The 22718-nt window shown below is 42.3% G+C and overlaps 2 protein-coding genes across 3 annotated transcripts in view; one reads left to right on the top strand and one right to left on the bottom strand.

Annotated features, from left to right (window-relative positions):
• The window catches only part of LOC146974478 (leucine-rich repeat neuronal protein 4), a 236219-nt gene that overhangs the window by 107381 nt on the left and 106120 nt on the right, over positions 1–22718 (bottom strand). The window lies entirely within an intron of this gene.
• On the top strand, positions 1067–22136 carry ubash3ba (ubiquitin associated and SH3 domain containing Ba). Of its 2 annotated transcripts, none has more exons than XM_085797890.1 (14): positions 1067–1640; positions 16155–16208; positions 16406–16592; positions 17882–18080; positions 18271–18440; positions 18597–18805; positions 19421–19562; positions 19942–20062; positions 20180–20302; positions 20433–20525; positions 20794–20938; positions 21027–21133; positions 21671–21780; positions 21872–22136. In XM_085797890.1, exons 1-14 carry the CDS (start codon positions 1513–1515, stop codon positions 22007–22009), a joined length of 1926 nt encoding a protein of 641 aa, XP_085654016.1. In that variant the 5' UTR covers positions 1067–1512; the 3' UTR covers positions 22010–22136. The 2 variants fall into 2 exon arrangements, with proteins under 2 accessions (XP_085654016.1, XP_085654015.1); XM_085797889.1 differs by having other exon boundaries at positions 17882–18095.

Below are 22718 nucleotides of genomic sequence, written 5' to 3'. Positions count from 1 at the left end.
CTTAGTAGGCTACTACCTGTTTTTCTTCTTAGTAGAGGTCGTTTTGGGGAATGACAGAGACTACTGACTGGATCTAAGAGAAAGTATTGACCACTCCAGTGAACCGCCTCATTAGCTGTCTGTTTCGAACATTGTACTCTTTTGCTGCATCATTGAATACTGACAAACATAGTAAAACCATAAACCACTCTGACAGTAATGATCCAATAAAATGCGTTAGGCAAACAGATGTGCATACCATAGTCAGCCCGCTCAAAGTGAAATACATCACCTAGATTTTCCTTATCACGACTTATGGCAGCACCACGTTTTATGTTTTTTATTACAATATCATTAACCGTGACCAATCTGTGTGAGAGTGCAGCACAGTCAATAATGTCCATCATACAGTCAATCAGTTTCCTTGATGATACACAAGTAAAGTGAAGTTCTACAGGTCCATTTAGGCAGGTTTCAAAATAAAATGCATGCATGTGATAGGCCTATTATATGATTTATGCAAGTGTATAAATCAAAAACATTTGGTTAAAAGGTAGATTATTTAGCATTATGCAGTCAACATTAACAAGATGAGCTATGATTAGTTATAGTTAAATATATCTAAAAGCAGCAATAATAATATAACATTACTACTAATAATAATCTTTTATCATTTATAATTATTAGTTGCCTTTTTGCATCTGTAATTGCCATGGCAACTGATGATGGCGTGCTGTGTGTACTGCGCATGCGTGGAGTGTCGACACCCACTTTCGTAGACAGGAAGTGTGACCAACTTTTTCCACTATCCAGCCCATGGATGTATTATGATCCAGCCCCACACATCGACACGTTAACAAACATCACACACCGCCTCAACTCATCTGGTTCATTTCTGCGTCCAGGCAGGGCGTCATCATCATCAGGACCCAGACGAGCGTGCATGTGGAAACAAGAAACTGATTTCCTGCCCCTGTCCTGTCCCCCCCTCCTCCTCCTCACTATTAGCACACTGTCCCTTTAACAGAAGGGGCCGCGCAGTTGAAGCTTCAACCTTTAACAGGCTGCGGCTCCGCTCACTCAGCCAGGATCCATTCATAAATAAGACATCGTGTGGAGAGGAAGCTCGAGCAGAAGCGAGGCGCATCTTGATTTTTCATTCAGCCGACCGGATGCGAGCGGCGAGCAGGAACCAGACATGCTCACCTCGGTCGGGGACTGCGAAGCGGGGGGCACGGCTGAGAGAGCAGGAGTGACTTCCCATGGCTGACCCCTTCATGTGCGAGCCATCAGGAGGCAGCTCGACCCAGCCCGGGGCATTTCTCATCAGACCTCTCCAAATGCTCGTTTCTCCTTCTTCGCAGCAGCAGGCTCTGGTGTTTTCTACGCGCTTCCGCTTCTCACAAGTCTCCCAGGTCTAGAGAGTCTGCCGATTTCTTCCCTGCCTTTTTATTTTTTTTATTTTTTTTTATTTTGTAAACAGTATACTAGAGGAGTCTGGGACCGGACATACCGATGGAGCAGTGAGTTATTATGGCAGCTAAAGAGGAACTGTATGCCAAAGTGACCCCGCGGAGGCAGCGCCAGAGCCGGCCGAGCACCGTCAAACATGGGTCCACTCTGGACGTGCTGCTGTCCATGGGCTTCCCCAAGACCAGGGCGTGAGTAGTAGCTACACAGCTGCACTGTCCCAAGACACACACACACACACACACACACACACACACACACACACACACACACACACAGAGACACACACACACATGCGCACACACACCGTTATAACTGGGCTGAATCAGGATTTCCAGCAGCATCTATTAAATCCACACTCAAAGCCAAAGTTTCCTCTCTGAATTAAATCAGCAGCTGATGTGAAGCCTCTGCAGCCCAGAGCTGTGCTGTGTCAACAGATGACCTATGGGGTCATGTCATAGTTGGCTACGACCTCGCTCTTGCATCCAGAACCATATGACATGTTCAATTAATAAGAGTTAATGTCATATAATAGCCACTTCCCTATGAACATAATTATTTGTATGTGGAAATGTGCATGGTTGGTGCTGCTGTTTTGTTTATATGATAGCATCATATAAACGAGATAAGATAAGAGGCCTTTAAGGCCTTTATTGTCACTGCATTAAAATACAATGAAATTGCAACTGCCCATCACAGTGGTGGCATACATACTTAAAATCACACACATCATAAAAGCAGGAAAACTGAAAAAAGTAACAGTAGGCTACATAGAGCGGCTCCTGTCAGGGTTATAGTTCTATTTTGCACAGGACATTACAGAATGTAAAAACTTGTAAGAAGCATTTTGTTGATGGTGCAGGTGGAGATAATTTCAGTACTTTACAAGGCTGAGTACTTAACTTTACTTTATAACAATGTAATGTATTTTTATGCCTATGATTGACTCCTAAGGCCCTGATAGTTCCTGGTAGCCTAGCTGCTGAAGTGCAGTGTATGAAGTACTGAAAATGTTCAAATGAAGCACAAATACCTCAAATCTGTACTTGTCTGCACACAATTATTGTTTTCATAACTGACTAATGTAATGGTAATTTTCCTTCTTTCTTTTTCTTTTTTCTTTTTTACAATAAATCATTTTGTCGATGAAACGTCAGAAAAGTCACATTTTGACTCAGATGTATTTGTCTGAACAACAGTAGAAAACAAGGAAGTAATTCATTTACATCACAGGGGTGCAAACTTGTCACCTTTCGGCGAAATTCGCCGTTTTGGATCCCAAATTGGTCATTTGTGTGATTCGTGTAAATCCGCAATAAAAAAAAAAATTGAGAGGGGGGGGGTGGGGGGGGTCCGGCGAGGCGAGGCGAGCCGAGCCGAGCCGAGCCAATGCACCTGTCTCTTTAAGGTGCATGCACCTTACCTGGATGACAGCGAGTGGTGGCAGCGCTCCTCTTCTGTCCAGCAATACACACCTGAAGCTTCACTTTTAATACAGACTAACTAACGCGACTTTTTGAGCATGGCGAGTGAAAGAGTCGGAGCTAGAAGATGCTCCAGCAGCGTTGTATAGGTGCTGTATGGGACCGCGTGTGTGTGATGATCGCGATCGCGGCCAATTAGCGACTAGCGCGTTTAGCTTTATTAGCTCCAGTGTCTCCTTCTCTGGAGGAAGGTCTGGCGAGCGAGACTAGCTCCAGTGACCTGAGCAGCAGCAGCAGCAGGAGGAGCAGCAAGAGGAGGAGCAGGTTGACTGACTGTGGCAGGACTCCTGCCTCTGTTTCACTTTATGTTGCTGGTAAATAATGTGGTTGTAAAAGTAGTAGGCTAAAGTTAAATTATTTAGTATGCACTAATTAAAGGGGCAGAGCTTTAAGAGACCTTTTAGCTTTTATATTTTATAAGATACATTTTTTGTAAGAACCACAATTATATATTTCAGTGAATATCTAATTGTTCTTAGCATTTTAGATAACTTTATTTGCCCAATAAATTAAAACATGTTGGAACTATCGATGTCTCCTCTTGCCGCCAGAATCTCACCGACTTTTAACCTCAGACTGTCACAATAATGTATCAGATGTCAGACTGCCTCATTCTTTCAGTTTTAACCTGAATATACAAGACATGATTGATTTTCCCAACGATCAAAGTATACCAAACCGAACCGAACCGAAAACCATGACCACAAAACCGTGAACCGAACCGTTTACTTGAACATCTTTTAAATACATATTGCCGCTTAATATGTTTTACGTAGCCTATGGCATTTTTAAGCTTCATGTGTGTTATTGGACAGAAAGAGCAGCGCTACCTCGGAGCATAGCCTACGTACAGAAAACACATTTACATCAATAAATAAATGTTTCACAATGAACCAATCAGTCTGTATTAAATTTTATTTAGTTTGAAGGCAAGGTTTGCAAGGTTCATCTGATGGACATCAAGGGACAGATTCTCTAAGTTTTGCACAGCTTTTGCTCATGCTAAACCTGCATAGGCTGAAGACCCCCTTCACATATTTCAAAACCAAACAGAGACAGATTGTGCAGGTTTAACAGGAGCAAAAGCTGTGCAAACCTGAGTAAATCTGGACCCTAGTCTCATGCTAAAATTGACTGTAAATTCACCTTTAAAGTTGGTTTTAAAAAAAATTTCCCCGGGGGAGCATGCCCCCGGACCCCCCTAGGGGGTCGGTATCTTGTCACCTTTTTTACCCCTGATGAGTTTGCACCCCTGACATCAACAAAATTTATTTTTATTTTAGGATATTGCTGAGATCATTTTCTGTCAATTGACTAATTGATTGCGCCACAGCTTCAGTCTATATTTGTCCTTATGCTGTAACGTTGTCTGAATCAAGACAACATTACAACAGCTCCTCTTGGTTTTCTCTGAAAACACGATTCTGTGTTTAACAGTGGAACGACAACACTTCTCCCCAAGTGAAGAGGTTTCCAGGAAACAAGTAGTATTGGCTTGTGATTGTCGCCTGCAGACTACGTGATTACACTCAAAAATGACAGTTATCCTGGCAGTGTGTTGTCTGCTCAGTGCAAGTGCTCGTGGCCTCAAACAACATTTCAACATCGAGCAGCATTTGGGTTTAGATGGGTCTAGTGGTTTGGTAAAGTCTCAATAATTAACGGAAGAAACTAGAAAAATGCAGAAGGCAGTACTGATGTTGAGATGTAGGCTATGCTTTATAATGCTATTATAACTGCTTCTTGTACTCCTTGTAACTTACCCTGTTAACAAGGGAAGGTGTATTAGCGTTTATATCTTCTTAAAGTAAAAATACAAGAGTAACCAGTTACTCTTTAACACCACCAACACCGGCCATAGTCGCTGAATATGAATTATATTCTAATTTAAGTTCTTCATGGCTCAGTTTTTACACTTCAGCCTTCTCTGATTGCACAAACGAATCACATAATCTATAATCATGATGTCCCCTCTCATTGTTCCTGTTGTCAGTGACTCCCACATTATATATTAAGCTCAATGATTTGAACAGCCTCATTTCACACAAAAGCCTTTCTCTATCTGCAGCTTGCCTCGGAAATGTGTCCCCGTGTAACAAAAGAAATGTGAAAAAGTTCACTTTTGTCCACGGCAGCGATAATCTGCCAGCGCCGTGATTAACTCCCAGATCCATTACTTGTTTCAGCATCAGAGTTGTAGGATTTCAAACCGTCTCCCTCGGTAAAACAAGGGACTGAGATGTATCGACGAGTGTTGACAGCTATCTGAGTGTTGCTAAGTAGGCCAAAAGTGTTGAGCAGTCATTTTTCTTTTCGACAAGACAGATACAGTATCTCCAAAATTAAGCCTTTTTATCCTCCCCAAAAACTGGCTAAGGTCACGCAGGCTTTCATCGTGCTCGACTGCAGCTCTCTCTCCTCCTGCCTAATGAACCGCTGCAGACAAAACGAGCCACCGGATTTGGTTATATTTGCAGACTCACATCTATTATTGATGACAGACTAATACACTTTGATTTGATCGAGGCTATAAAATTATAATGAAGCAGAATAATTTAGCACCATTACCTTCAAGCCTGTCTGGTCTGATATCAGTTATGTAACGCAAAATGGAAATCATGAATAGTCTGAAATCAACAGAGGTGAGACTGTAGATGGTTGTGCTCATCACTCCATCACTCTGGGTTTGTTGTGTAAGTTTGGAGACTTTTTATTAGCTGATACTTAAAACTAAATATCAGTATGTGAAGGACTCGCTGCCATTGTGTGTTTCGGTATCAGCACCAAAAAGAATAATTTCTTGATAACATAATACTGGGATACTAGAATAGGTTGATAAAGGCTTTTCATTTCATAATTGCAGCTGTTTTCAGCATAGAAATGTTAGTTTTACTGTTCACACCTTTTATGGTGTGGCCAACAGTCACACCACAAAAGGTGTGAACACCACAAAGTGACACTCACTCTTCCATCTAAAACAGAAGTAGCAGGACTACTAGTTAGTTGACTGCTGTGGCTGGTCCGATAAGCAATAACACAGTTGCGGGCACGGCCGGCCCAGCCCTGGTTACATCAACAACTTCCCTCTATTCTCTTCACTTCTACCTGGTATTTCTTTGACGATTTCAGAACGGGCAGTTTGCAAACTAACACATGTTCAGACTTAATTCCTGAATACACTGATACACCATCTCCATCGTCCCTGTTTCCTGCAGGAACACGCAGCTGTTTGTTGCCAAAAATGCTCAGATCATCCCACTGTCTGTTACCTGCAGCACCAAACAGCAGACAGACTCAGTTAGAAACTATCTGGTGAGCATGATTGAGTATTCAGAGCTTTAAAGAGCTTCGGGACCGGGTGGAGACCAAAACAGAGTTAAAAGGAGGGCGATTCATTTTTCATATCACTTTTGTGATATAGACTTCAGACTTTATTATCCCTTTTAGGTAAATTCATATTCACAGAACCTCTTCATTCCACCATGAGGACAGAGCAAGAAGGTAACATTGGGGCAAACACACATAATACAACATATAGACACACACTGTATGTGAACACATTTAACAATCCAAAAAAAGAGTCCACACTGCCCTGTAAATTGAGGCCTTTTGTTCAGGGTCGCTATGAGGCATTTGCTACACATTTTGCACCTCATCGCCCTGTATCTGCGTCCTGAGGGACATGAGGTGAGGTGGGTGTTTATTGAATGTGTGATGTGAAAACCACTGCATATGCATTTTCCTTTGCAATATTTAATAGTTTCTTCAATTTTAAATTTAATTTTTTTTTTTTTTAAGATTGCAATTTCAAATTGTGCATTTAGCAGGTTAATAGAAGTGCACCCATAGTGAGAGCATGGTTGTCAGAACAAAATAGTTGCAGAGCTTTCATTTTGTGTAAACCTATAAAAAGCTGGGCAAAAAAACTTTGGCTCAATAAAACAAAATCTGGAAATGGCAAAAATTCTGATCAACCAGAGAGTGACTGATTGGCGTAAAGGAGAGTTTGACAGTAACCAGACGTCAGGTGCCAGCTTATAGTTTGACAAGGTTTTGATGGTCGGACGTTTTTGGTCTGGGAGCTACAACGTCTGCACAGATCACATTTCAACCCAGTCACATTGCGGTAAAATATCAAAACAAGGTTTGCATGCTTTGCTGTCAGGCCTTTCCCTGGATGTTGGTGGGAGAGGAAGAAGGAATAATAGGAAAATCAGCTATCAGTCATAGCTTCAGGGAACAAGGCTTTCATTGTGTTGGAGGGTTTTTTTCCCTAGTCAGTAGGGAGCATGAATCATGTACACACACATGCTCACACACAAACACACACACACACACCAAGCCGGCCCTCTGTTTTAATTGGGGGATTTTCTGCTTAGTCATTCAGGAATTGACTAGTGTGGTCAGAGAGGAGCTGGATGGACGGTGATCTCTCTCTGCCTGTCCTGATCCTGCCTGCTAGTCTAAGCGCAGGTGTGGAGACACAGTGTTCGATCAGGTTGTCTCTCCTCAACTAGTTTCTGAGTGAGAATGCACATGGTTTGTGGTTTGTTATTCACCAACAATCAAACATTTGGGTGTCTGGTAAATTCTTAACCAGGATCAAACACTGAGGACATCACCAGTGTGTCCTGAAAATATCCAGCACCATCTTTCAAGGTTAGTGGTTACTGGTCCAGCTCCTGTTGTGAGATAAACACCAGACCCACTATAATGTCATTTCCTGCAAAAGCCAGGCACTGTTGGCTTTTATCTGTGCTTGTGGTGCCTTTCTTCTTATTTAATGATAAACAAACACAATGAGGGGGGAAAACAGAAACCTATTTTCTCCTTTCGGGCGTTAATCATACAATCTCTGGCATTATTTAAATTGTACTTGTGTAAATGGCACTTCCTTATATTCCTGTGAAGAGGGTTAAGTATTAACTTTTTGTCGTAGCTACTTCCCTCCATCTAAAAAGAAAGTAAAGCTATCTATCTATATCTCTCATGTGTACAAAACATATCGTGTGAAGCACTGTATATGGGCATCAGTGCATGATGTACTAGAGGAAGCCTTGTGTGTGCTTCTTACAGAAACAAACACGATGGTTGTGTGTGCGCATTTGTGCATTCCTGTTGTGCTTTATAGCCTAGACAACTAGGCATACTGGAATTACGCACCTTAGGAATGGAAACACACCTTGAATAGTCCCCGTGCTACATGAAAAACTTAACAGTCGACATAGTGACTCCGCTGTGTCGGCCATGCGTGAAGCACGACCCTGCCTCACAGCAGCTGAGCAAAAATTTGTTTTTACTGAAATAGAAGCACAGTTTAGCATAATGTCGATCATACAGATTTCTTTATCGTTATCTGCTGCTGCTTTGTTTTTCCATTAAGCCGTTATGTGGCAGCTGTGAGCAATGGAAGCAGAAAGTTGATGACCAAAATGAGCCAGAAGGACAAAAGCAGTGATGGAGACAGAGTGAGGAGGAAAATGTAAGATGGTAAAACTGTTTGACTCAGTCTGGTACTAACACGATGCACCTGTGCGATAGTGAGATTGACGCAGAGGAGGTGAAGTTTCCCATAATGTGATGTTTTAAACCAATCACAGATGTTCTTACAGTGACAGCGGGTGTTTGGAAGTTTCGACCACCAGACTTTGAGCAGAACTTTTTCCGATAAGGAGCTGAAAGTTTATAATTTTTTGACAAGCAAACCTTTTTAGTGGATTTTAACCTCCATCAATAAAGTAATTAATTCACCAACAAACTGTGCCAGCACTAAACTAATCCCATGATAGAGGCTTCTGGGTCAGATTCGCCTCATAATGCTTCATTGAAATTATATATTTTTTAAATGGTGCAGCATCCTTTACTTTGCTCCTTTGTTTCAGATGAAATTGTTGATGGGTGCTGACATTTCTGGTGCTTCTTGAGCAAAAACTCAAAGCTGCTGTGGTTACTGAGCTGTTGCACGTCTAGCTTAGATCAGCCTCTGAGCGCTAAACCCATGTTTTCGTCTCAGGCTGTCATTCACAGTGTGAAGCCTTTTGTGACCTCAACAGGAAGTCAGTGTGCGTGCGCACTATGTAACACAGTTCTCTTCACTTACATTAGTTTAATAACTTCTGTCTAAACCAACAGCAAACTGTAAAAACCGTACTTCAGTTCATGTGAGGGCTCCGTTTTATTATCCTGGTACTCACGACATGTAGCCTAACGTACGCGTACATGTGACACTTTTGTGGCTGTGTTTGCAGCTTGCAAGAACGAACTATGAGCTTATATTCAAGACGACCAAGAGGAAGTCGCCCATTTCCGGAAGTGGTTTGTGACCTTTACTGAGCTGCTTTGTTGAGACAGTAGTTTTAGGGCTGCTGCAACAGGAGATTCACATCACACTTGCGTCCATTAAAGGAAAACGTTTGATCAGCTTCTTTCCTCATTAGAGAGAGGATAAGATACTACAATCACAGATTATAGACATTTAATGTAAATACTGAAAACTTGTTAGGTATTAAATGATTTTCTCCTTTTAAGATGCCTATTACCAACCATGGCTGCAGCTCTCAGACTCGTGCAGTTTGCCTGCTATGACACATCCTGGGACTTTGAGGAGTGCAGTGTGATGCATCACAGTCTTGGCACTGTGCCTCTTGTATTCTCAGTAAAATATTTGCTTTGTGCACTTTGACTTGTTTCACTGACGTCAGGCAGCTCTAAAAATACCCCATTTTAAAACAGCACTCCACATTTTACTTTTGACAGGAAGCATTGTTGATCATTTGTTTAAATTGATAAGCTTGATGAACCCAATGCTCTAGTGGAAATGATTAATAATGTATAGTGAGCTGAGCATCTCCTCAGCACACACAGTTCATTTAAAGGTGTCAGTCTGTGACTTGCTGGGGTTGGACCTTGTGAACATCTCACCCTCTTCTCTGGAAATAATGAAGTGAAAGTTAGAGACGCAGTTCCAGACACCGCCTGCACACAGCCGCCTTTGTTACAGATGTGGTAATGAAACGTTGCCTTGTCAGCTTCAAAGACGAGCTCTATGGGTGTACAGTACCAAGAGCTGGCCTCATTAGCGCTTTGCTAACCCCTGACAAAATGTTGTTATCGCCAGTCACCCCAGGCAGTGCATGTTACACATTTATTATTCCCCTTCTTCCTCAGTGTTAGATGTGTGAATTGATGCCACTCTCACTTCTGTGCAGTAGATATGAAGCTACTGCTAACATCATGTTAGCTTAGCTTAGAGCAGAGACAGGAGACTCAGCTAGCCTGGCTCTGTCCAGTGATGATAGTATACACACAACAACACCTCTAATGTGTGTAATTAACAGGCTGTTTCTCTTAAATCCAACACACACAAACAGAAATGTTGAAACCTACAGTATGACTTACTCGCCTAAATGTGGCTCAGAATAGAAACTGTACCAGAGAGTCTCTGTAAAACTAAAGCTTGTCGTTTTTACATTTCAACTTGTTCCCAGTAAAACAAAACAGTATTTTAATTTGTGAGTTTCAGAGGTGAGAGATGATGTCTGGTGCGTGTGTGAGTCTCAGCTAACCTAAGCTAAGATTAACTCCCAGCTGTTAGACAAAATATCATCAACCTTTACTGTACATCCAACTGTTGGTAAAACAACAAAGTAAGCCTATAAGTATTATCTCCCAAATTTGTGGGGATATTTATTTAATAAGAACAAAAACCTTTGCATTCAGTCGCCTGCTGAGAAAGAGTGGCCACTGCCATGTTCACATTGGAAGTGTCTGACAACATGATGGATAGAAGTCCTATAGAGAGACACCATTTAGTTAAAGAGTAATATCCTGTTTGTTTAACAAGAAACGACCCTCATTCGAAGCTTTAAGTCTCCACTGACTAAAACAGTCATTTCTATAGGTGTTTGTTGGTCCCCTGCTGACTTAATCAATTAGTTTGTTTGTGATCCGAATATTTCTTCCTCCACTGAATCGGTTTGTTTCTAGTTTGCTCCGATTCTGTGTCCTTCCACACATGCTGAACAGATCTATTGTGAACAGACTGAGAAAGTGTAAGCAAAGCTGGATTCAATTTTTTCATTTTTGTTTTTTCTCGCTAGTCAGGAGGTGAAACAGTTGACGAAGACGCCAAAACGTCTGCCGCTTGACTCGGCGTGAGCTCATGACCAGGCCCGAGCCCGAGTGTAGTCGGCCGGGCTGGACGTAGGAAAGTACATTTCCTCTGCTGACGGGGCTCTCCTTAGGGTGCAGTCTGGTGTTGGGCAGCAGCAGGGCTCTCAGCGCTGTTAGTGCGATAAGTGGTTAGTGATGTGTGTTCGCCACCGGCCTGTAAACAGGAAATGTTGATTCGCCCTTAGAGCTGAGTCAGGGAGGGGCCCTTGGGAGCATGTAGCTGAGAGCGTTAGCATGTGTACACATTTGTGCTTGTGTGCACTGCAGAGACAGGGTGACATTGTTTAATTCACTTCATTCCCACAAGTTACTTTTGGCTTTAATTTGTGATTTCCTCATTCTTTCTTGGCTAATATTTAGCCATGAAAATCATGACATTTGTGTAGGCGTATTCCCAATTACTTGCAACACGATGTTCAGAGGAATCCCAAATGTTCTCACTCAGGCGATACTTTGAGAAGTGTGCAGATTGCCTGATGTAAGGCGATAACTTTCCCTGAAACCTGGAAAATATCCAAGTCTAGCAAAAAGGTCAGCTATAACAAACAGTCCAAATAATGTTTACATAAATGAAGACCCAAAAACACCGCTGTTTAAATGTGCAACAGGCAGCCAGCACATTTTATTCGTAGTGCAGCTAAATGTGGAAATAGGAACTGAACGCAGTTACCATATGTGGGTGAAATGAAAAGCTGTTTCCAATATCGCCTGCAGCATTGGTGCATGTGAAAATGAAGTAAAAGCCGTCATCTAATAATGGTCACTGTCAATTATGCAAACAGTGGTGTTGGTTCGAAGCCCATACCTAATCCACAGTGACTTCTCTCCCTTACACTCTCTAATCTTTTTTATCTTCCTCGAGCTGTGAACAGGAAATGCAGTTTATAAATAACTTTCTCAGTTCTTGCTAAGAGCAAAGGAGAGGCCTCGGGGTTAGATGCAGTTATTGAGGACAGTTTGTCCATGGCTGCTTCATCTACGTTCAGATCAGACGGAACAGAAACGACGAAGAAGGGGATATTCAGTTCAGCAAGACGAAACCTTTGGTCACAAAAATATTGATTTGTTCTTTAAAAAAAATCTAACAGGATCAAACGGCTGGTTTGCCAGAGCCTTAGTGCAGGATGGGGTATCTTTCCCGGTCAAAGCATCAACTTTCTGGCCCATTAGGGAGAAGCGTTGCTCCATCTCCTGTCACCTGGCCGCTCCCTCTGCCTCCCTCTCCAGGATCTGTTTGGCCCGCTCCCTCTGCACCTCTGCTGCTCTCTGTGGTGCTGGTGATTGTCGCCGTCCCACTTTCTTTTGCTCAGGGAAATGGAAACAAGGTAGAATTAGAACTGTAGCCTATGATTGAAACGTTTTACTCTTTACATCCAGCATGGAGAGGACAGTATTGACAGCGCATCTGATGTAGTAGTAGGCGCATACAGTCAACACAGTCAAGGTCAACCATGCGTTATAAAGCCCAGCAGGGACATTGAAGTTGTGGGGGGGGGGTTGAACTAATTTCCCAGAGTACCAACTAGACAAGACCACTGAAGAAGTAAGGAATTAAAAACCAGTCTGTCTGATATTTAAAACTACATTTTATACTGTTTGCCATGTCAGAGGATTATTGTTGTTGGTAGAGTAAATAGTTTAACAGACTATTTTCTGTGTTGTAAAACAGTATTGATTCCTGGGATAAATCTTTGTAGGAGGTTTTTTCTTTTCTTTATTTATTTTTTTTTTTTTTACAAGTTTCTGACATTTAACCACCACACTATATACACCTCTATATTGACAAAAATAATCCAAAGCACCATCAACAGTGAAGAATAGTTTCGGTTGTGGCATTCTCAGGAGGCTCAGCAGCAGACCTGTCACCAAACTGTGTCACGTGTCAAAAAAACGGTTGAAATGTGCTGAGGTTTTTGATTGTGCAGACTGTCTGACTTCACTGACTTCACTCCTTATTGTCTGTTGTAACCACCACACACACACACACACACACACACACACACACACACACACACACACACACACACACACACACACACACAGGTATAGTGTTATTATTATTGATACAGTAGTTTGTAATGGATCTGGGAAATGTGCCCAGTGGGGCTGCATTATGCAAAGGGTCCAGATTTTTGAATCAGAATATGTTCAGTGTCAGTGCGGTTAAAACAAACAAGACAGTGCATGCGGTGCTTTGTGAAAGAGCAGGAACATAGATGCATCTGGCAGTGTACTACGACTTCCTTCTGGTTTGTCACTTCAGACTAAGCCAGGCCAGATGTCTTCATACTCTTTTATTTTTTTTAGACCTTTATTTCGACATACATTGAACGTTTAGATGGACGTTTTACCACCCATGATGTAAACTGAGAAAAGCACTTTCTAACCTTACTGTCTCTTTTCTCATCAGGCAGAAGAACACACAAAACAAAACAAACCCAAACCTAGGACCAAAATGTAAAACTCAAAAGCCCACAGCTTCTGAGGTACTTACAGAGATGCAACTATGTACCCATAGTTCAGCCTTTCATGGCCTTTTGTTATTAACTGTTCTTTTTTTTTTGAGCTGCAGCCGACAGTTGGACTGAACCCATGGAGCTGGGTCCAATTTAGCATTTAGACACTGCTGTTATTTTACCCTCCTGCACAAAAGTATGTCTCACATCATTGACTTAAAATGGCAAGCAATGTCATGCCATGTTATTATTTATATCCATTTCTCTTCACTTCTTCTTTGCCTTTAGATTGTCTAAGGACAGAGGGTATCATAGACTGTGCAGATTGTAAATCCCCTTAAGGCACATTTATGATTTGTGAGCTATGGTGCCGTATTAATGAAACAAGAGACAGGGTTTCTAGAAAGATGGAGCAGCCTAGTAAGATTGAATTCAAGTATCATCTCTGTGTGCGTGCCCGCTGACACAGCGGTAAGACCTTTTCTATTATTTTCATGTTGCAGGGGTTCACTTTCATAAAATACCACCGAGATAAGAAGCAAGCAATCCAATGTTCTGGCCCGGATTGGATTTTGTGACGTCTCAGTCACATCTGCCTGTAATCCCATCATGCCTTCTGAGAGAAAATCCCCTTCTTTTCCTCCTCCACACAGCACCAGGTGGAATATCTGAATAATACGACCGTAGCCAACAAATGACTCTCTGTCTTAAGCCTTCCACATGCAGTAGCGCTTTAGACTGAAAGAATAATAATAGTAATAAAAAAACAAAAAGACAATATGTAAAATATCGGGTCTTTAATCTAACAGTTGAACAGCAGATTGAAGTTTTGACTACGCCTCTGTCTCTTGTGCGGTTGAGGTTCGCCCGACATACATTTGTCTGTGCATGTGGTAATAGATCTGTGTGAGCCATCTGTCACGATGCTGTGGCTTTTGGCTTTGGCGTTCCCACCCTGCCCGCTGTGCTCTGTCAGGGCACGCTGCCCCAGGGTCCGGGGACTTTGCTGTATCTAGGACCCTCTCAGTGGGACACATTTAAAAATGGCTCATTGAATTTGAACGCTCGAGTAGCACAATGAACGCTGTCAACCTCGACAACACGTCTATATCGCGCTGTAAATTTAAGCCAGACAGTGGCTGTACGATGGCACGGACAACCACACTTCCTCATGCTCATTTGCCTTTTAATATCAGCTGCAAATTGTTCTTTTCTATTCATTAGAAACGGCCATTTAGACAAGCAGTGACAAGCGGCGCTGTCTTTAGGGACAGCACTGCTACGCTTTAGATGGAGCCTTTGTCTTTGGTTATCTAATGAAGTAAAGGAGCGATTCATTCTCACTGACTTTCGGCTACACTTAATTTTGTATAGCACACACATGAACTTGAGCTGAAAGGATATAGTTGAGGTTTAATGGTTGAATGCAGTGGAGACAATGTGCTTCTCATTTCCTGTAACTTCATAGTCAGCTACCCAAACATTGTTTTTGTTTTTTTTAGTTATTTCTGAGATCCATTTTTATAGCTCAACAACAAAAATAAATGTGAGAGATATGAATCTTTGCAGTGAGTGGCAGCACCCTTATCTTATTACTTATATCTGTCTATAATCTCAGCTGCCAGCTATGTGTATCGAAATCCTCCATACGCTAATTTAGGAAATGGAAAGTTTGAGCTATTGTGTGTCAGATCTTTGCCGATAAGTCTGTGAGAGCCCTTGTGTGTTGAGTGATAAGTGTGTCACTGATTGACTGAAAGAAGGGCAGAGATGTAAACCTTCAGAATTACAGTCACGTCTAGGACTTCTGCGTTAGTCCCCTCCAGACCCAAAGAAGCTGCTCTAATCAGAGAATCCCTTCAGAGGCGGCCCATGATACCAGAGGTTTTATAAAAAGACACTAATTAGATTTTGAGCACTCAAGAGTAATCATGTAATCAGCCCTCTCTTGTTTCAGAGAGACGCCTTAAGAAGTTTATGAAGGGACTGTAATAAATCAAGTCATAGGACACGGAGGCTGCATTTTTCTAATTAATGCCTCTGACACCAAAACACGAGACATGAATTATACTTTCCTCAATGTTTCTGCCATATTTAGGGCTCCTAATGTTGTGAATCTTGGCTGCTGCAGAAATGAATTAGTAACCAAGACGGTGCTTGAGAAACCCTCTCCTCTCTAAACACTGTAGTCAGTACTTAATAATTGACTGAATCACTTGGAACAGAATCAAGTCCAGATTCAGCTTCATGTTAAACCCTATACACACTGAATATCAGGATATGGATCTACTGTTTGGTCAGTTGTGCTTAATTGACATCAGAAGTAGAAACTTTGAATATTTTCTTTTGCAAACAATGCGGCTGTTTCAAATCTGTATCAGTGCAATTCCATAAAGTTCTGGTATGAATAACAAGCTCCTGTTATGAATTATAGCTTGTTGTCTTTTTACTACTCTCTTGGGATGATTGTTCTTTGTTCATTGTCACGTGGAAGTGCAGCAATCTCCTCCTAATGAACCCGGTCCGGAAGCGAAACCATTGATTTTTTTGTGACTGCAGCTTTGATCTCCTCTTCTCTTTGTATCTGCAGCTTGAAAGCTCTGGTTTCGACAGGAGGCAAAAATGTCCAGGCAGCTTGTGACTGGTGAGAACAACAGTTTTTCTCCTCTCACACTCATCAACGTTCATGTGAAAATGTCATTAGAAAAATCTTGTGATGTTTTTAAACCTGACGTGTTTTGACCCGGCTTCATTGTGTGGCCGTGCTGTTGCAGCAGCAGAAGCGCCCTCTGCTGGACATAAGCTGTCCTCACCTCCGGTCTTCTTGGCTCTTGTCTCTAGGCTCTTCTCCCACGTGGACGACCCGTTCCTGGACGACCCTCTGCCCAGAGAGTATGTGTTATACCTTCGACCCAGCGGGCCGCTGCTCCAGCAGCTGTCGCACTTCTGGCAGCAGTCCCGCCAGTCCTGTGGCAAGAATAAGGCGCACAACATCTTCCCGCACATCACCCTCTGCCAGTTCTTTATGGTCAGACTAAGATGTATTCTGTCTGTGTTTGTATGTGTGTGTCAGTCTCAAGTGCTCATGGGACTTTGAGTATATATTGTTCCTATCCCTATATGCCAAGTTCATGCACCATACATCTTGTTTCATGCCATGTCATCTCAGTGAAGCTCTTCATTCATTATCATTACCAGGGCCGTTGCTAGGAATTCTGGGCCCCCTGAAAGAATATTAAAGTGGGCCCCTGACTTTTCCACTTTTTTTTAGTATGTATTATCATTTTTTATTTAGCCTACTTTGTTTTGATGCTAATGCAGCATTACTATGAGTATTAGTCAGGGTATAAGCAGAATAATTCAGTCATACAAAGATTAGACTACTGGGTTTTTTTGTGGGCCCTACTGGGCGCTGGGCCCCTAGAATTATCATCACCTTTCTCCCCTGTACAACGGCCCTGTTCATTACACATGGGTTCCTCCACGTTTACAGTTCTGTTCTGTCAGAGAATAAATGAGGAAACGCAGCTTCATATTATCATGACACTTTTCTGTATTTGTTAACCACCTATCGTCTCAACATAGCTTTCAAATCCTTGTTGGTTAGTTTCAACTTGTGACTCTAGTTCCTCTTTGTTGGTGCAGCTTGTCTGTGGTTGACATTTACCGTCTGAATTTCTAATTTCCATAGTTTTACAGAGATTTTGTTTTGTTTTTTGTTAGCAACACTAGTGTATCTAGGGAACATGCTGTCGGTACTGTCATCACATTTATTCAGAGTGAATATCTCAGCAACTAAATGGTTGGCCTTGGATATTTTGTCTCACATATTTATGGTTCCCAGGGGATGATGAGTTGAGCTCGTTTTGATGATCCTGTGACTCCAGTCAAATATTTCAACATCTACTGAATACTTTATCACAAAGATTTTTTTAAAGAGTCAAGATTCATTCAACTATATGTTTATTACTGAGGCTGTATTTGGTGGTGGTTTTGAAATTGATGTGTCTAATACTCTTCTCCCTGTGTGTTTGTGAATGAGGAGGGCAAAAATGACCTTTTAACAATTGAACACAATTATTAATTGTAGTAAAATTAAAAGTAAAATGAATACCTATCTCAGTGTAGATCAGAATTGAACATCTTTTATTTTGAAGCTGTCTAATTGGATTATGTTACACTTTACTTGGACACCTATAAATGAGCTCTAAGTCTATGTAGTACCCACATGTGTAAACTGTCTGTATCTCATGTAAGGTGTTCCTGATTGCAATGCTGATGCTGAGCTTCCTGTCCTTCTGTCTCTGTTGTGCTCAGTGTGCTGATGGGAAGGTGGAGGCTCTGGCTGACGCTCTCCAGACGACTGTGGCCAAGTGGAAGGGTCGCATCCCCCTGCCCCTCCCCCTGGAGCTCTACACCTCCGCCACCTTTATCGGCCTCTTTGTGGAGGAGCAGGTGGCGGAGGTCCTGAAGAGTTTCGCTGCTGATTTTGCCACCGAAGCAGCAGCCAAAGCAGGTTCGAGTCCCTGTGGTAAAAAATCCCATTATGCACGACACACTTTCTTGTACATTTCACTTCCTGCACATGGTTGATCAAGAATGATGTTAGTTTGAGAGGTTCATGTGTGCAGTTGTGGACTAATTGCATGTGCTGTACAGTATCTACCTGAGATGGGTATTTTTTTTTCTCTGTTTCCTCTGTCCAGATGTTCATGTTGAGCCCCACAAGAAACAACTTCATGTCACTTTGGCATACCACTTCCAAACCAGTCACCTTCCAGTTCTGGAGAAGTTAGCCAAAAATGTGGATCCATTAGCAGGTTGTGATTGGCTGGCTGTGCTCTTCTCCCGGGATATCCGATTTGCTAACCATGAGGTAATCTGCTTCCTTTGAAATGAGTACTTTCTCTTAACAAGTGTATTTCCTTCCCTCAATGGTAACTCTGGCACTTATTGGCTCATTTAAATTAAATAAATGTAAAAATCCCTATAACCACTGTCTAACGGTAGTGTAACCCTTTGCCCCCTGTAGACTTTGCAAGTCATGTACCCGTATGTGCCTCAGAACGACGACGAGCTGGAGCTGGTGACAGGAGATTTTATCTTCATGTCTCCCGTGGAGCAGAGCACAGCCAGCGAGGGCTGGGTGTACGGCACCTCGCTGGGCACGGGGCTGTCTGGTCTGCTGCCTGAAAACTACGTCAGCCGCGCCGATGAGTCAGACACCTGGGTCGTCCATGGGTACGCAAATGGAACCGCAATACTCGACATGAACACAAGTTCGTCATCTTGCGTTTTTGTTGTATTAAAAGACACCATGACACATCAGGAGCTGCACTGGGAGCTGCTGTGACCACACAGAGACGGGTTATTTCTGCCTGCCCATCAAAAACCACAGTCGCTTTTTTTTTGTGCAATTTAATCTCAAACTTCCAACACACAAATCCATTCAGGGTGCATTGATTTACAGTTGAAGCACAAACAAGGTGATGTTTCTTAGCTGACTGGAAACACTGCAGCAAAAGAAAAGAAAATGAATCATCATCTTGGCCTCCCTATGGACTGGCTCTTCCACTGGGCTCCTTCGCCCACGTTATTACACTCCCTGAGCAGGTTATGTTTCACCGTCATGGGCCTTTCTCAGCATCTGGCACACGACTATAGAATCCCCTTCCCCCTTCCATTCATAATTGTCACTCTATGGATATTTACACTCACCAACTCGTCCTGTTTGTATGTATGTTGTACACTATATACTGTTTTTACTCTCTTATCCACTTATGGATAAAACTGGATCATATACATGGTGCCATTTGTATGAAATTGTGTTGTTTTCTCTCTTCTTGTCCCATCCAGATCTCATTCCATCCTCAATTGTGCCTCTCCATCCAACTCTGGCAGTGTTGGTGGGTTATTATTTGATGGACAGCTCAACGACAGTCTACTTGACAGTCTCATGGACGCGCCTGGCCTCAGCGGCCTCTGCCCTCCTATGCAGGTATAATGTTCTTACAATAGGTGACATTGCCTATTGCACGCAGGGAAAACAAAGTAACCTCAGGCTGCTTGCTGAGGTGAAAATAATATAATTGATAAAGAACATAGCGATCATCAGTGTTTGTTTCTGTGCATGATACCAGCTCAGTTCTGAGGGAAAGCCCCCCCTGTTGTTTAGTCTTTATGCACTGAACCAGTCGTCTATGGTGATTATTTGACAAACTCTCTCAAAATCCCAAGCCTCTAGCAATAATGTTGTGCATCCCAATAAGACAGTTTGATAACAGTAATTACAGTCTTGGCAACCAGCGGGAGCTCGAGATTATTGCTGTGCCACTTGTGTTTAGTGCCTCACTATTTGAAATGAATCTTTATCTCAGATGTCTAGGCCAACTACTCAGTCCTCGCTGTCGAGGATGAGACTGTTTGTGTGTCGCCATGGGGAGAGGATGGATGTGGTGTTCGGAAAACAGTGGATCACCCAGTGCTTTGACTCCAAAGGTAAGCAAACGGTCACATTGTCATCATTTTCATTTTCATTTTCATGTCGCCTCTCTCCAGACACTTTTGACTTTTGTATATTCTTCCTCTGTAAGATTCTCATTTGTGTCTGTGCAGGTCGATACATTCGCTCTAATCTCAACATGCCGTCCAGCCTGCCAGCCAGAAGTGGAGGCCACCGGGACTATGATAAAGATTGTCCTATTACTGTGTTTGGCTCCACCCAGGCCCGTCTGGTCGGTCAGTTGCCAGAGATCACTAAAGAATTCTCATTTTGCAGGATCATTAGATACAGTATGGATTATGTTTCCCAAACAATCTAAATGCCATAGACCATAGAGTCACACTGTGTTTTTTTTGTCCATTTCAGGTGAAGCTCTTTTGGAAAGCCACACAACGTTGGACTTTGTTTACTGCTCTCCTTCCCTTCGCTGTGTTCAGACTGCACAGAACATTTTGCAGGGTAGGTCCTCATCCTCACCCTCAATACTCTGACCACAGTCACAGATGAGTTACACAGCAACTGTTTAGGTTCAGCCTGCTATGGTTCATATACATTTAAAGGGATTACTGCTGCCTGATGATGTTCGAATTTTTGTTAGCTTTTTGATCCTTGGTGCAGATTTTAACAGGTTTTTTCTTTTTATTTAGATATGTTTTTTGTAAATAGCCTATTGCACTAAGTCTTACATTTTACGTGAACAAGATATTTTCCTCTCTGATGGTTTCAGGTCTCCAGCAGGAGGGAAAGACAAAAATTCGAGTAGAGCCTGGATTGTTTGAATGGACCAAATGGGTTTCAGGCACATGTTTACCCACTTGGATCCCCCCAGCTGACCTGGCTGCTGCTAACCTGAGTGTGGACACAACATACAGGTACATACACAGCAAGTAACGCTGTATGCTTTTATCTGTGATGCTGCAATTTAGCAATAATCCTCTCTATCTCTCCTTTTGTTCCTAGACCTCATATTCCCATAAGTAAGTTGGTGGCGTCAGAGTCGTATGACACGTACATCAGCAGGAGCTTCCAAGTGACTCGAGAGATCCTGGCACAGTGCAAGAGCCTCGGTAAAGTAGAACTGGCAACAAAGGTTTTGAGTTACTAATACCAGTTTTCCTTTGCAAAAAATACTGGCAACTTCCACTGGCCACATCATCTGCTGTGCAACCAAGATTATTGCATTTCAAAGCTTCTTGTTAACTGACGTTTTCCTGATTTAAAATTAATCTGTGGTGGCCACTGTGCCCTGGGTACAGTATGTGAGTAAAATCAAAACTGAACAATGCTATCTGCTTAAAACAGGCTAGCCTTACACAAAGAAAGTGTATCTGATTCCACAGCCACACCCAAAAACCTTGAAAGTTAATAGGGTGACACAGCTGTATAAAAAGGATTCAGTTTTTTAATAAACACTTTGTTCTTACCTTGCTGGCCTTCTAATGCCAAAATGTTTACTTTGGATGTACTCCCAGTCTCTATGTAAATGTGCTAAAGAGCCTGAATGCCCCATGCTGCATGTTATCAACGGCCGAGTGTCCATAAACATAACAGTAAGCTAATGCTATTTGTGGAATGTGGTTCTACTGTATACTTCTCTCACACAGGAAACACAGTCCTGATTGTGGCCCATGCCTCTTCCCTGGAGGCCTGCACTCGCCAGATACAAGGCTTAAGCCCCCAAAACTCCAAGGACTTTGTCCAAGTTGTTCGAAAGGTCAGTAGTTTCAAAGCTTCTCTCAGCCCCATCCTCTCCTCACCTGTTTTCTTCTTTGATAACGTATATATCTGTCTCTTTTTTTGTGCAGATTCCTTACTTGGGTTTTTGTGCATGTGAAGAAATGGGAGAGACTGGGGTGTGGCAGCTGGTCGACCCACCCATCTTGCCTCTGACACATGGACCCAATCACAGTTTCAACTGGAGGGAAATGCTAATGCAAGACTGAAGGATTTGCTGTTTGGCTTTTCTGTCTCTCAGCTGCCCTGAACTGCTGAAGAAGTATTTATTTTTAATCCACACAGATATAAATCCAGCCCAACTACCAAAACAAAAAAGAAAAAAGAAAAAGTAAAGTCTGGCTTCCGTCAAAAACATTGTGCAAAAAAAAAAAAAAAAAAAGTACATTGACTGAGACAAATGTATTCAGATGTACAGCTCAGGAAAGAGAAAATACAGTTTGTGTGGGGATCACAGCGAAAGTGAGCTACAGATGGGGCAGCAGGTTGTCGAATTACCCTCAACATTCCACTTCTGTTCCCAAAATGTGGAGGTGCTACGAGAAATCAGGATATTTCTTGATGGTTGTTGATGAATCAGGTTTTATGCCACGAGAAGGTGTGTCATTAAGCTCTGCCTGTGGCTCCTCCTCAGGTGGGGCGGTGAAGACTTTGTGTGTCTGCTGCCTTCTCACACACTGTGATAAGAATTAGATGAGAGGACTTGTACCACAGAAATATTTTTCCACATTTCAGAAGATATTATTTAACTTGTAGCTATGACCCTCCTGCGAAAAGCACAAAAGAAATTTTGACAATCAGACACGGGAGAACTGATCTTCATTATTTCTGGTGCTGAGGTGGGTAGATAATTACACATGTTTTATTCCTGTAAATGTCATATCATTAAGTGATTCTTCTAAGTTAACATTTATGTGC

This window comes from Trachurus japonicus, chromosome 14 (assembly GCF_045865225.1).
Source record: "Trachurus japonicus isolate A0001 chromosome 14, Traja_1.0".
Classification (NCBI taxonomy): domain Eukaryota; kingdom Metazoa; phylum Chordata; class Actinopteri; order Carangiformes; family Carangidae; genus Trachurus; species Trachurus japonicus.
Note: the sequence above shows the minus strand (reverse complement) of the source record. Positions and strands in the feature narration are given on the sequence as shown.